The following is a 16,351-nucleotide window of genomic DNA, read 5'->3' on the forward strand; positions in this document are numbered from 1 at the left end:
AGGCAGGTAGGCCGACCAGATGAAATGATTAGATTGTAAAGTCACCTATCTGATGTTAAAGTCCTACCCTCCGAACACCTGCAGCCGTCTGCCTTTATCTTCCGCCTGATCCCAACACCTTGTGTACTGTAGAAAATGATGCCAGTAAATGTGATCCAGGCAGCCATTATGTTTCCTTCAAAATGTATTTGGAAAAAACATTTAGTAGTTATTATTCAAATAATGAAACTATAGCCAATCATCCCCCTGATCCAGTAGCAGGCACTATGGCCCTTAAAAGTTGGTTTGCTATTGGCCACACCAAAAATAACATTTATAGGAGGCAAGACTATTCTTACTTGCTATATACTGTATTTTTGTAATCATTTTTAAGTTAGTTTCACAAAAACTTTTTCTTATTTTAGCAGAAAGAAAATACATCACCCTGAAAATGTCTCAAACTGTATAGCAGCCTAAGAGACCTGATTGATTTTCTACTAGTCTTTTTTATTAAGCCAAGAGCCAATTAGCCAGTTCCACACAGCCTCACACCAACCACCCCTATATATTAAACATTCATATGAAAACAATTCAGAGACTGAAACGTTCAAACATTTTCGGCACATAATTTGAAAACAGCTGCCACATTAGCATATAATCTTCACCCTGGCCCTGTCAATCTTGCTACACTTCTGTTACTGTTTTAATTCTGATTTGTTTTCACAAATGCAGTCAAAATTACAATCAAGTGTAAGTACGCACGATTAATTTGAACGGTGATAGGTCAGATTTGTTTTTCCAGTGTTCTCAACAGTGGATGTGTCTACTGGAAACAGACTGGAAACAGTGAATTATTAATGTCAGTATGAGGCGTATGTAGGATGAGACAAATAGAGGACGAGTAAGGACAATGAAGGTCATTAATAACAACAACACTGTGGGTCATTTTGGCCTCTTTTGTTTTTCATTAAAAAGTTGTTAAATGCAACAACAGTTTGTTTATGTGGTCTGGAACACCTTGGGTTGCACCACTTAGAAATGTTACATGTGTAGGATGTTAAAGTTGAATGGGGAAAATGTTCCATCTGCACACCAGACTCCCTGCAAGAATCTGTGTGTGTACTGTGTACTTGCAGCTGCCTTCAGTGTCCTCAGAAACAACAATAATGAATAGAGCTTTAAACTGGCAACTCCCTTTCTATTGTCCCTCACACCAGCAGCACATAATCATCTCTGTTTTCAGCCAGTCTTCTTTCTATATTTGTTAATCAATCTTTCATCCTCGCTTTCATCTTTTTTGGCATCCACTCTCTTTCATATCATATGTTATGAATTGACTGAAATTGATTTCATGCTACAGGGCTTCAGTCTTGTACGAGAGCAGACCCCAAGATTTCGACGCGAGCTTCAGAGGCAGCTGCATTAAAAAAAAACACTTTCATTTTCCTTAACAACTGCGTCTCTGATCTTAAGGCTACTCTGATGGCAACTTCTTTGTCTAAGTGGAAACATTAAATGGGCTGAATAAAACAGACGAGATGGAGATTAAAGAGAGAAAGGGAGCATGGAGACTCAGAGAAATCGAGGAACGTGGATCAGACGCGTATTAATTGCCACAAAGAGTCAGAAGACGCTGAGCAGTTTGACTGCTTGACCCCAGAAGGAAAACACAATTAGCAATAAATGTGAGGAAACTGTCAACAGGCTGGATTTACAGCTTTTGTCTTTGTTTGTATTTTATGTAATGAAGGGATGATATCAGTGTAATATCTGTTCACTCGAGGCATTCTGGGGGATCAGTGTGGATGAGTCACAACATCACAGGCTCAAATGTAGTCCCTGGAACACTGAGCTTACATCACTCACTCCTGTCTGTCTCCTGTGTTTACAACCACTGTGTACTATTCAACAACAGTGACTTACAGTGCAATATGTATGTAATGGAGACAAGAGAGGGCCCCACACAGAGTGTACACCTACACAGCTGCGTTTATTGTGCCTGATTAGCCCTCTTCTCAAGACTGTGTCAGTCACTGTTTGATTGACATCTCCCTCACTCTCTGTAAACTAAAGCCCCTTTTGCACAGAGATCACGCAATACCACCTGCTGGCAGTGTATGATTGTAGATTGTATGCTGGCATTCTGCAAGCAAAGAAAAAAAAACGTGATGTGTAACACAACAGTGTCGAGGTCTAGTGTGTCGTTTTACATGCACGTTGGGCAGTGCTCTCTAAACAATGGTATAACATAACGATTGTTAACATAACAATCATTCACCGTCTTTTTTATGTGGCAGTTGATCTTGTCAAGCTCCCATACCGTGTTGTTTCCCCAATTTGAAGACATTTTATATCTTCCTTTTAAATCTCCCAGTTGTGGCTTGCACACATAACGTGATCAAAACGGCACACCCATGTCCCGTCCAGCCGGCTCGCTGGCTCACTCCATTTACACACATGTTGATTCAGCGCTGCTATTACATCTGCTGCTGGTTCAAAGGGGAAACAACAATGATCCCGCATTCCTTCATTACAGACGGATCAGTGAGGTGGAATAAAGGCTCAACAGTCCTTGACCTTGACAGACCTTGAATAGACTTTGAAAGGCTTTTGTTTCACCTGGGATGGCGGGACAACTTACACCTTTATCATTCTTATTTGTACATGTAATTTGGTGTCATACTTCAACCTGAACAGTGCTTTAATGAGCCAGTGAAGTGAAAACACCTGTATAGGGGTCAGTGGCAATTCTAGAGTCTGTTGGGGCCCCTCGCCCGTCAAATACTGACGCATCGGGATGGCGGCCGGCCCGACCTACAATCCCAATTGCGTCAGTATTTGATGAGTTGGGTATGAGACTCAAAAATCTATTTTTCTTACAAACAGCACCTTTAAGAAGAAAACTAAAAGTTAGCAAACATGGATAAAGAACAGAAACAACAGCGTTACAATTTTCAGAAAAATCAGCTTTGCAAATGTTTTATGAAGATTGGAAGTTAGGAACGCTGAACCTAAACATAACAACACAGCAAGGCTTTGGGAACATTGCAGGAATAAAGTTGCAGCAGTGTTAACTGGCCCGTCTCAGATCAACTTAAGCCGGCTGATGGTGTCGCTTGTGACTCAGCTCGTCAAATTATTGGTCGGTAGCCAATCAGTGCCTTGTAGCATAGTCAGCTGGTCAAGTCAAGTACAAACTGCAGCTGGCTGAAATGCCAGTTTTAGATGGAGGAAGGAGATAGATTTTTCTGAGGAGCCGCCTTGTCTGTATGACAAAAGCCATCAAATTTTAATTTACGTCTAAACTGACAACTGCCTTTCTGCTGCTCTGCTCGCATTCACGTCACTCTCTGCTGCTTGCTCTCTCTCACACTTGCTCGACCACACAACTACACACTCGCTACGCACACCCTTTTATTTTTCCTGTTTCGTCAACACTAGAAATACAACTGTAGCAAGTCACTCACTATCACTATGCTCATTCAGACGCCACAAAAGCCAAGTACAGAGTCATTGCAACAGAGATGATACACCATCTCCTCTAGTCACGTTAGTGTAAACCGGCAGGTTTTCAGAATGTCGCAGACCAGCACATTGCAAGTAGTCGCAAGTTTCACCCCAGCTCTTTGCAAGTGTTTGGTCTGAACAGGGTTTAACAGACTTATTAGAATTTTGGTCTACATGTGTGAAGAGTCTGATCTTATGTGATGATCAACACTAGAATAAAAGCTCTATTTTTTTGTTTTATTATTTAATTTAATTTAATTTAATTTTGTGAATATTGTCATGTTGATTTTAGCCACATCGCTTGGCCTTACTCTGAAGCACATGGGCTTGGACAGTCTATACGATTTGTGTTTTGGAAAATGATTCAAAATAAAGTTTAATAAAACTAAGCAAACTTTGATGTTGTTGGTACCTTGTATCTATGGAGATTAAAGGTCCTGTGAGTAAGATAGTAGTACTGACGCATTGCGTTTCCCAAATCATCAAATACTGACACGTTCAGCCATTGTGCGAAAACATAAGTATTTGACAAGTTTGACAATTTACTATTACTACTACTAACAGGTGCTTTAATAATTGAGCCACTGAAAGACTGTACATAAGGAACCGTGAAAAAGCCACCCAAATAAAGACTAGACAGCTGGAAATGTTTGGGAAGTGAAGTGAGAAATATTGGAGTGCAGCTGTGCCATGTGCTTAGATTCGACGTCCTTACACGCAAAGTATTTAATTTCTCCCAAAAGGGGTCCCTCAATCAAAACAAAACAAAAGACGTAATTAGCATGGGAACATGGGAGTTGTTGTCTTCATTGTTAAACAACCACAATTGCTGATGAAAATCTATGTGACTCAGGCAGAAATGAACACACACGAGGTAATGTTTCAAAGTTTTATTCGAGTTATGTTTCGTCTCGTTCACTGGCTTCCTCGCTCACTCTCTGACTGTCTCCTGCTACTGTAGCGGCAGGCGACCGAATGAAATGCACTGTTAACTTGAATAGAACATTGTTGGAAACACTACATGCTAACATGTAATTACACAACTCAACAAAATATATAGCAAAGGTCCAGTCGATTTTTTTCAGGCGGAAATCTTACATTTCATATTCTTGAGCAAAAGAGTGTAGGAGTACTGTGACCCACACCTGAACAACTTTTGTCTGAATGGAAATCATTTTAGACATTTACTCTGTGTAGAGTTGATAGACATTTTATTGTCATACACCTTTGTCACCTGCAGTATTTATCTGACATATTTGCACTGTGTGTACACGTTAATGTATGTGTGAGGAAGCTGTTTTGCACTCTGCCACGTTTGATTCCTCCTGATGAGTTGACAGGCAGGAAACAGATGTGCAATTTACAGCCAATTAATTTCTCCTTCCCTCTCATTCTCTCCCTCTCTGTTGAACTTTACTCCCTCTCTTTGTCTGACATACACGAATATCCTTGCACGCCCACACTGCATTGTCAGTGGGCCGCTCTGTGAAGCACTGCGTTTCTGTTGTCGCCAAGATAGAGAACTCTCTTATCGCGCTCTCAGAAGATAAACATGCCCCTCTGAATCTCTCTGACTTCTCTTCTTCTTCTTCTCCCTGGCTGTCTGCTGTGGACGAGCAGAAAAAAGATTTCCATTATTTACATGACTAAACAACAAGCAATCTCGTTCAATCTCAACCCCCCTCGCTGCTTGCCGTATCCTGCAGCTCCCGACCTCATGACAATCTGCCTTCGGCTGCTGTGATTTTTCCCTCCTGGAGAAAATTACAAGAAGGAAAAATCTGAGATTTCCCAGGAAAAGAAAAAAAAGGGAGAGGTTAAGAGTGCAGCGATGGCAAGACGGGAATAATGAGGGAGATAGAGAGGTTATACACCACACTAATTAGCTGAGGTCTTCACAAGTTCAAGGACGGTTTCAATTTAGCTGATAAAGATGAGAGAATGAGGAAGGGAGGGAAGGGTGAGATGGGTGAGACTTCCTACATCTTAATTATCCCAGTGGTTTTTGGCTGGTGGCACCGAGAGAGAGTGTGTGTGTGTGATGGGAGAGCTCCCCCCCTTGCTCCCCCTCCCCGAAGGCGAGTCGGGGCTGAGGAGCGGAGTTGGAGGGCTTCCATTCAAAGCCCCGCCATCTTATCCAGGGCTGAGTTCAGCTGGGCGCGGCCCAGAGCTTCCCGGGGTTTACACTTTCCCTTTCAATTACTCTGCCACTCGCACAAGGATCTGCAGTCCAAGAGGATCATGGGTAACACCGGGGTTAAACACTTAAATGTGTCTTCATTCATACTTGCATACAAATTGGCTATGCTTACACTTGGACAACATAATCAATGCAGCATATTGCTGAACGTTGAAATGTGTTGTGACCATGATTCAAGCGCCAGCTTTGGATCTGTTGAATACCAATTTTGAGCAGCCAGCATACCTTTACCCATAATCCTCACTCAGCTTCTCTGAAGCAGGAAGATTAGGTGAATTGCAGAGGAAGAAGTCATATAGTTTGGTGCTGAGTGAGTCATAGGTTCTATTTACATCCACTGAGGTATTTCTTTTTCACTATTGTTTTTTTTTGTTTTGTTTTTTTTTAATCCAGGAAATGAGTACTGTTTTGTTTGCTTTACTGTCATAAATGGATGTTTAAGTCTATTGCACTTGCATAAACTGTAGGAATTGTTGAAAAGTTAAATTAAAACAAAAAAAGGCCCAAATCAAATAAGCTATGGCTGAGGTATCCTGACTCTCAGTCCCCAGTGTGGGACAAGTGCCAAAAACACTGGATCCTGAATTTACCATAATGCAAGTCAGTAGTATCTTTCATTAGACTGAATTCTATATTAATTCATTCAATCATTCATTCATTGTATGTGTTAAAAGGACCTTAGATTTTGTTGAGTTGTACTTACGGCAGGGGTCTCAAACTCGAGGGCCACTGCTGGTATTGTCATCTCATAAGAGCGCCACTTCAGTGTTCAAGTACTACAAGAAAGAGCAATATTTCTGAAAATGTAGTTTTTATTTTCATTATTAAATAATCCGAAAATGCAAACTGCAGTTTGTATACATTTTTGTATGGCTAGTTTTTGACAGTTAGACAGTTACTACTTATCTCATCGAAACCTTGCACTGAACTAATAAATGAAATACATTGGTCCTTTATTTCTTGCCAGACACCTGGCAACACATGTGCTAATATTTTTGTCCTATTTAATAAAAAAAGAAAGAAAGTGCAAACAGTGCAAATCTTTTTTCTTATAAATTACTTTTTTAAACCTCTACCGGGGCACTAGGCTTGCCCTGGTAGATGGTGTTCCCGGTGTTACACGGTGGTCGGGCTTACATCGATTACATTACTGACCTGCCCACGCAGCAGTGGGACCAGCAACAGAGTCGCAGCACAGAGAAGCAGGATTTACAGTTGACTTTTAGTGTGGAGAGAGTTAGGAGAGCTGACTGACAAGACAATGGCGTAGGATTTGTTGTCAAAGCAAATAGCGAGCACGCCTATTTGGCATTAGGGAATTGTAGATAATCTGATAAATTCAATGAAGGAAAAGGAGTTGTAACCTCACTGAGAAGTTGGAGGTGAGCGTCCTGTTGCCTGCAGCTCTTCATCTAACGGCTCCTTCTTGTTCAATACTCCCACATACTGACTAAACTACTCCCAGATAGATTTAAAATTGATCTGCTGTCTACAAATGCAGAACATAACCACTGTTTTGCACTGTAGACACATTTGAGATGAACGACAGCGGTGCTAATTGAACACATTGTATTTCCTTTGACCTATCTACTTCAAAATAAAAGTCAACTTGCTTTTTTTTTTTTACAGGTCTATTAGAATATTTTTTTATATTATATTTTTGACCGCAGTTCGCAGGTCGGATGGAGGGGGAGGGGAGGGGCAGTTTGAGACCCCTGACTTACAATATACAAAAGTTTCCAACAATGTTCAAACCCAGAGAAACCCATTATTATTTAAGGCAGTATTGTGTTTCATTTGGTTGCCTTTTTACTTCAGGATGAGAGTCAGAGAGCAAGTAAGAAAGGCTCTTAACGAGACTAATAGTAACTTGAACAAAAGCAATGGTGGTCAGTTATTGGTGTGTTCACTTCAATGAAGGTCACCTCCACAGATCACTGCAGTAGTCATGTTGATAAACAGGTGAAGATAAATCCACTTTTTCGTTCCCAAAAGCTAAAATCCAGATCAGAGCAGAATCTGATGTGAGATGGGTGTTTATTCCTCCAGAGGGTCTGGCTCTGCACATGACTCACATCCCCACAGGCAGTGGCTTTGTGCTCCACCCCACACACATGCAAACGTCTATTTTTACAATTTATTTTTTAGATTAAGAGGTAGAAATTACATATTGTGTGTTTAAGAAAGCTTCTCAAGAGCTGCAAAGGACATTACATGCTATACATTTTTCACAGACTCATTGTGGTCTCCATCACTACAGTGAAGTTAATCTAAGACAAGTAAATCAGATCTTAAACATTCGACTGGAGGAACAAAAAGAAAAACATATTTTTGACTAACATGAATTAGGGAAGTGTAGGTGAGGGCCTGCATTCCTCCACAGCTCCAAGTCATTCTGATAAACCATGCCCCCTTTTGAGCTGTCCAATTAAATCCCTGCACAATTTCAAATGTTGCATGCTCACATGCTCTATTCCAGTATCCTGCTCAGACTTGAACATTGGCAGGTTATGAAAAAAGAGGTTCAGGAGGGCCCCCAGGAAAGGTCAGCCCTGTTTACACAGTTACACTCAACCAGTTCAGCCAGTCTCCTGCTGCTGGTCATTGTGCAGGCATGTCTGTGTTCAGTGTCTTGCACCAGTGGACCTGCATGAAGATTCCAACCATGAAAGCATCACAGATGATGTCACTCTGTCTTTTATCGGATAAATCTTTGTTTCGTTTGTTAACTGCCATCCTATTGTCTTTTATTATTATTATTAGTGAATGGCCTCCACTTGATCCATGTGACATGTACACATCCAGTTCCAACAGGAGTAGAGGAAGAAGAAAGCTGCTCTGAAAATCCCTTTGAGCCCCTGCAGTTTGGGTTAAGCTGTTTGCATGAACTTTTGACACCCTGCAATTGAGTCTCTGTGTTACCATGAATAAACCAGTTGACAAAACGTCCTTATTTCCTCCATGACTGAGCTGTGGTGGGTTACTTTTGTATGTACTCTGTAACTGTGCAACTGGATTTGTACTGACAATGAGAACCGTAAGAAGAAGATGCAAAGCGTCTCCGTGTGGCAGTAAGCTGTTGATGAGGAAAGCATGAAACTTTATCATGTTGGACTGCACCTTGTGCTTCAAGGGTAAATTCACCCAAAAATGGAAATTGAGTCTTTCCCCATGCCAATGAAAAGTCGAGTGAAGTTTCATAGTCCACAAAAGATCTCTGGAGCTTCACAGCAAAACAGCGTTGGAGCATTATTCTTAATAACTGAAGTAGATGGGGACTTGTTTTAAAAACCTAAATGACAGCCAAAAACTCCCGTACTATTGCTCCACACAGCTCCAGAGATCCTCATTGTAGTGGGTAAGCTAAATAATAATGATGATAATAATGTGTTTTTAAATCAATTTGGGATCTTGAGGCTTCTGGAGATTTGGATTATGCCGGCATTGCTGTATTCCTGTTTCAATTTTTGTTTCTTTTTACATTTCAGAACAAGTCTCCATCCAATTCAGTTATTTAGAAGAATGCTCCAGAAATATTGACTAAGAAACTTGACCAGACTTTCCATCTGCATGGGGGACGGGTAGCTAATGTCTGAGTTTTCATCTTAGGGCAAACTTTTCCTTTAAAGGGAAATTAGACCTTTTAAACCTTGTGGTTTAAAGCATTTTGGCAATTATGACATTAGCCATGACAGCATCTTTATTTTGCAGGTATTTGGATCTAAACACAAAGTACTGCACAATTTAAAAATCTGACCTGAATGTGGCATTAGATAAAAAAAATGCTGATAAATCATCATAAGTTGTTTATTCTGATGGGGACCATAAACGTCTGAACCAAATTTTTATGGCAATCCATCCAATAAATGATGAGATTTTTTAATCAAAACTACAAATTGTAACCTCGAGGAGCCGGGGGGGTCACTGAAGTCAGGAGGATTCATCCTCTAGAGACCCAGCATGATAGTGATAGCTGGTAGAGAGCTGGAGATAGACAGATATGGCGGCACAGAGAGATGGGGTGATATGCAGCAAAGGGCCCAGGTTGGAATCAAACTGGAATGGCTGTAGTAAGGACTCAGCCATGATACGTGGTACATGCTTTATCAGGTCAGCTACCAGGGTTCATGACAGTCCATCCGATAGATGTTGAGATGTTTCAGTCTGGACCGAAGCGGTGGAATGAATGACATCGACAGCTACTCAGCTAGCATTACTAAACAATCTCAAACACTTGTGTCTGAGCAAACACAGGTGAAACAGACACAGAAAAAGTCTGTAGGAACACCCTGTAGCTTGAGTTACTCTAAAAAGGCTTCGAACTTTGACCTTACAGACATTGTCCCAAAACAAAGAGCATTAAGAGGGTTGGTATGGACGAATATACCCAATTCATTTCTTTACTGATACTACTCTTTACTGACTTAAATCTAACTAAAGAATGTCTGATTGACTGATTTGAGTGTTTATCTGGGACCTGGTGTTGAAGTGACAACTCACTGCACAGTTTAGGATGTATCTTTGCAAAATGAAATGCAAATGCATGCATATGTAAATACCTTGTTTACGCTTCTTCTGTTTGAACACTTGAGGAAATATAGACTGACTGGTGTGTTGAGTGGCGCTGAGATCTGCACATGGAAGGAAGATTACTTTCAATCATCTCATCCTACAGGCCAAAGTGTGTCTGTGTACATACACACTGATGCATTCAAACAAATGAGAATGTTGAATGTAATCTTCCTGTGCGTCCTATACTATGTGAATTATGAATATTTTCTGATATCATTCTTCCCCCTCTGTAGACAGAGCTTAATGAGTACATCTTACATCTCTTTACACGGAACACACTGCTTCCTGTGACTAAGTTTCCTCCTGGTGCTGGATGTATACTAGCAGGTATACATGAATGTGTTACACACTAACGCGTTAACACATCTAGAAATACCAACAAATTTCACTTAATGTTCTTCCTCCTAACTCAATTATTGGCCGCTGGCGGCGTTCAGTAAACAATGTAAATCTAATCACATATGAGGGGCTTCTCATTAAAGGAAAATGTGTCCTGTTGGAATTACATTAATTGAATTCCGAGATGCTGAAATGTACAACACATGGTTGCATGTGCAATTACTCCAGAACACCAGTGTAGAATATCTGCATTTTTAAAACCAGCATCAATCCCAGTTTAACAGCGTTTATTGAGATTTTAACATAAAAAAGAGAACATGAGAAAGTGAATAAGAAGGTGGATTTTTAACCTCATGCAAAAGTCTGTTTTGTGTGCATCGCTGCAACTTAGCTACGTAGATAATGGAGTTTGAATTCACCACCAATCATCTGCAAAATCAAATCATATTGTTCGTCTTCTGAGAGATTCAAATAGAGCATACCATACACCTGCTACACTAGCATGACTGCCGCCTGTGTGACAGGAGTTGTCACACGTTTCATTTGAAGTCAAAGCTAATAATCTCCCGATGTGGTTAGGGAGACACATAGGCACTCATGTGGGAAATATAGACGGCAACTGAACAACTTGCTGCATATGAATCTAAAAAACGTGGAGACATGTACATGTGACTGACCCAAGAATGTTTTCCCTCTCGCTCTTTCTTTTTCTCTCTCTCTCTGCACAGTGGGACGCCATTAATGAGATGGACGAATACTTCAGTCCTATCCACACGTACCAGGTGTGTAATGTTCTCACTGCAGTGGGGCTGAATGTGTTATTAGAATTAATTATTATAAGGACTTCAGTGGAATATATCACTTTGATCCCATGGAAACTGGGTTTTTTCTCAACATAAATTAAGCTTGAGTTTAATCCACAAACCGTGGATGATTTATCACCACTTATTTTCTCACTGTATGGTTGTTTGACTGTATGGTACAATAACTTTGATTAAATAATGAAATAAAGATTATACAACAAGTCCTGCTAGTGTACAAAAGAAGAGACAACTTCATTTTATATTCCTTATTTTCAAGGTTGTACTGCAGTTTGTGGCTTTGAGATAGTGGTTTGTGTTCAGTTCATGGGATATTCTTCAGCTCACATGAACACACATACTCACAGGAACACACATACTAAAAATGTCCGGTGTTTGCAGTTTGCAGGAAGTGCGCTTGGCCAGCCATCCCATCTCACTTCCTAGGTTTCAGCACTGGTGTGCTGACACCTCCTCTCTTTGCATCCAATTTATTATACTACATACTGTAATCCATAGGAAGGATTTAAGATAGACTGAGGACATGACTGTAAGTCCCAATCACCAGACGAAGCAGTTTTGATCAGGCACAGAAATAACATCTCTGAAAATTCTTTGTTTGGAGTTCACTGTTAAATCTCTGTACATTGTCTATTATACAGCTGAAATGATTAGTTGTTTGATAGATTAGTCGATAGCCATAAAATTTGATCTGCAACAATTTTGATCATGTATTTAAATATTTTTAAGCAGCTTCTTAAATGTTCATTTTGAAAATGAAGGCCGAAGCTGTGAGTCGACCCATTAGTACTTAGTAATTACTATAATATAACCTCAGTACCGAGTACTGATGGGTCAGATCATCAACATGTTGACTGACGTCCAGGCTGGTGTAATTGATAACTGGAAGATGATAACTGTACATAATTTATACATTTATATTGTTTATATGGTTTCTACTGCTCTTTTACTGACTTGTTTATTAATACTGTTTTAATTGATGCTCTGCATTTTTTACCATCTCATGTTGCTGTAATATTGCAAATTTGCCCATTTTGGGACTAATAAAGGATTATCTTAATATTTGGACATTAGTTTAAGGATATCTTGACCTTGCTAGTGAGAGAGAAATATGTCCAGTATTCCATTAGCAAGCTAGTTGCTGACATATTCTTTTCTAAAGTCAAATGTTATTTGTTGACAGCGACAAATAAACATATTTCAAATATTAAATGTATTGCTGTAAATCACACTTGTCGTTTTTGACCAATGCTTGTAAACCTGGTATTGCAATACAAAAACTGTCTTTGTTCATAAAGTAAGAAAGGCAAAACAAAAATAATGATTGGTGGTTATCAAAAACGAGATATTTAATGATTACTTTGACTTATAAATTATAAAATAATTTGATTTCAACAGATATGGCAAAGAAGCACTTAGCTATGCATGAAGTTATATATGAAATGAATGCGGGTCATTTTGGACCTGTGTTGCTAAGGTTTGCAGAGCTTGCACATGAAAGGGTCAATTAATAAATGAAAATAGTTATGATGTTAATGAAAATAACTTTAATTTACTATAGCTGTTATTCCCCAACATGGAGATGTGCTTTAAAAGCTTTCCCCAATAACACTGTGGTGGGGCAACATGTTATCATCCCCAACTCGTCGTATACGGGAGCTTGGTCAGTGGCCTTAAGCTTAACTATGACACTCAACTTTGCTAGCCTCAGGTTTGCACTTGAGTGGCTCTGTGGTCAACTTAGCAATATTACAAGTGTGCAAGTTCCAGTTAGTCTTTCAAAAATACAGTTTGCTGACACACATTTCACATTTTATGACATATTTTGGTTTTTAAACTGCTATTAATGTGAAATGAGTTACATCATTTACATACGCTAATTTGATTACATTACATTAATTACAAAAATCCCTCTTGACTCTTGGGGGACACTCTGGATGAAAACCCAGGTCTGCAGGGAGAAAGTCCAACATATTACCCATCCAACCACCCCAACCACCCCCTGACTAGGACTTTTCTCACTCTTTATTCTAATGGACTAGAGAGGCGCTTCAAGAAGTGATGCTAATGGGGTAACTACAGCGTCAAACTTAGGAGAGAGCCATTGACTAGGCTGCTGTGTTTAATACACTACAGTATGTATATAATGTTATAATATATGATTTAGTGATTAGATTTTGTTTGAAAGGTTGCATTTAAATGGTTTGAGCCGCAAAACAACCCCAGCTAGACTCAGCCCATGAAATATCCACCAAGTGGTGGTTTTTGTTACAGTAGTTCAGGCATAAACCCCAGCCAAAATTCCACCCCAAAAATAACTAAGTATGTTCAATGGTAGTCAGGAAACTGGAAAAAGTTAGTCTTGTAAATATATAGCCATCCAAATAGTGCAAGTAACTTGTATTTCTAAACTGCTACTGTGCGTTGTGTCATGCTGTGTCACGCTTATATACACGTTAAATTGCTTTACTACACAAACCAGAACCAGTTCATGATTTGCAAGCCCAGTCGACCATTCTGAGAGCAGGTTCATCTTCATGTCAGCAGGCTTCCTCATCTGAATACATATTAGCTGTTGGGAGGAGCTACAACCAGCTGCTCTGCTCTTCTGAACAAATGGAGCACCTCATGGGGGAGGGGGGATGAATTCTTAAAAAAGAACAACCCAAAAGTTAAAAAACATTTGAGGAGAAAATAAGCCACACATATTAAAGAGTGTAATCTTTGTTTTTGTTGATGATGCATGTTGGTGCTTGAGTTGCTCATATAACACTTTCTCTGAATCAGGTCTGTAACGTGATGAGCCCCAGCCAGAACAACTGGCTGAGGACAGTCTGGATCCCTCGAGAGGGAGCGAGGAGGATCTACATTGAGGTCAAGTTCACCCTGAGAGACTGCAACAGCATGCCTGGAGTATTGGGCACCTGCAAGGTAGAGAGCTCTAAAATGCACATAATGTAACTCCTATTGTGCTTAGTACACAGTTAGCATGTAAAAATCACAATCTGAGATGACATCTATTTAAACTCATCTAAAGTTAAAGACTCACATGTAGTTAAGAAACTATACTGTTGCCTAATGTTCTCATTTATAGTGACCATTTGTGAGTTTGACATACTTCTCGCATGATCGTACGTGTGAAAAGAGTAATGTTGTCAAAACCTGTGTCAGTGTCTGGTGTACTGCACTGTGGTGTGCATGCTAACACTTTAGCAATACAATAGTAGGCATAAATAATTATCACCTTCCAAAACTGAGAAAATGAGAACCTGTGGCTGCTTTGAGGCAGGGTTGTGAGTTCATTTTAATGACCAAATATAGAGTTGACACACATTTTGGGGAAAAAATGGATATGAAACTGACCGCCACAAAAAAGTTTGAAAAAAAAAAAAAAAGTTGAACAAAATGTTTTGAGTCTAATTTAATTTTGCAAAAGGAATTTATTTCTGTGAAGTACACTGAGCAAACCATAGCATGCATTGAACATGATTTAGCCAACTTTTCTGTCCAATGAAAGGGTAAGTATAGGCAACACCTTGGACAATGTTGGTGTTGAGTTAAAGGGGAATCGTCACTGATTTTCACATCAAAGTGGCAGTTCCAGCTCTTGTGAAGTTCTACTGCATATCTGAAAAATAGCCGTATAAAGACTTTTGACACAGTACTGCTGAAGCGGATTAGTCAATGAGTATTAAACTTCTAATTAGTGATGATTTAATATGTTTTTAATGTTGATTGTTGCTGATTTGGTCATCACTATAATGTCATACAGTATTAGTTAGAGGTGAAAACCGATTTTACACATCAAAGTCTGTTTACTGTATACTGCATTATGTGGAAAAACAATCTACAGAGCCTTTTATGTCTCCAGAGGGAGCGTCGTTAAGTCTGATGTCATCAAGTGCTGTCACTTGAGTCAGTGTTGGTTATGGTTGAAGACTACACACTTGAAAATGAAAACAATCGAGTGTGTGGAGTTATACAGAGGTGAGCTTACCAGAACTCCATAGCTACTAGCATAAAGCCATTGATGTAATATTACACTCCAAAACAGTGGCCATTGACTTGAGTGAACATTGTACATTATATCTGGCTTTGCTTCCATGTCGTGCGTCCCACTGCACATTTACATTAGTGTGTCAGCTGCTGGTCCATAGATATCTCACTGGTATGAAATGAAAATCACTTTCTTTGCTCATCAAAAGTTTCGCAAATATAAAATCGTTTAAAAATTAATTATACAAAAATGCTTGCATTTTTAGGTCTCCTATCAAAACTTTTATGGATGGTTTTTTTTATGATTGTGATTTATGGGGAAAATGCTTTGGGCAGCAGGTGACTTTGACATTGCAGTACCATGGTCTGCCACTGGGACAAATTGCCTACTAGGTTGAGTGGTGACCTCTCTTAATACATCCATGCATAACATTCCAGAATCTCTGACTTAACAGCAGGCGATCAAGTTGCATTGTGGGTAATAAAAGGTGCCCATGGTACAAGAAACTAACATGCGTGGAATGATGTCGCTGTCTCTGCAACATCAGTGTTATGGGAGTGCAATGCTGCTCTTTAAAGGTTAGTCTTTACACAACAATGTGTTTGCCTTACTTTAAGATAAAGGAAACAGACGCAGCTAAATATAAGAAACGTTGAGCTCTGTTAGCTCAGTTGTATTTTTTTTATTCACAGACTCTAAATTCAATGCTAGCCTAGTGAAATAGTGTATGTTGCTTATTAGATGTTAAATGCAGGCGAAAACAAAATAGACCCCATAAACTTTTGTAATTTCCAGTGTCATATTTCAGGATAAAATCCAAATGCAATTTAATACACTTTTGTTCTGTGTTGGATACACAAAAAACCTGATTGTTATCCATTTTGGTTCGAGGGAAGATATTTGGTATAGTGATGGCCAAAAACATCAGATGAAAAA

At 39.5% G+C, this 16,351-nt stretch overlaps 1 protein-coding gene across 4 annotated transcripts in view; it reads left to right on the forward strand.

Annotated features, from left to right (window-relative positions):
* The window catches only part of epha8 (eph receptor A8), a 133,045-nt gene that overhangs the window by 42,180 nt on the left and 74,514 nt on the right, over nt 1-16,351 (forward strand). For all 4 annotated transcript variants that reach the window (XM_084347907.1, XM_084347906.1, XM_084347908.1 and 1 more), the window contains exons 3-4: nt 11,326-11,379; nt 14,206-14,349. In XM_084347907.1, the coding sequence (XP_084204033.1) occupies nt 11,326-11,379; nt 14,206-14,349 (198 nt within the window). The remainder of the gene's footprint in view (nt 1-11,325; nt 11,380-14,205; nt 14,350-16,351) is intronic.

Source organism: Pagrus pagrus (assembly GCF_965226575.1).
Source record: "Pagrus pagrus genome assembly, chromosome: 3".
NCBI classification, from domain to species: domain Eukaryota; kingdom Metazoa; phylum Chordata; class Actinopteri; order Spariformes; family Sparidae; genus Pagrus; species Pagrus pagrus.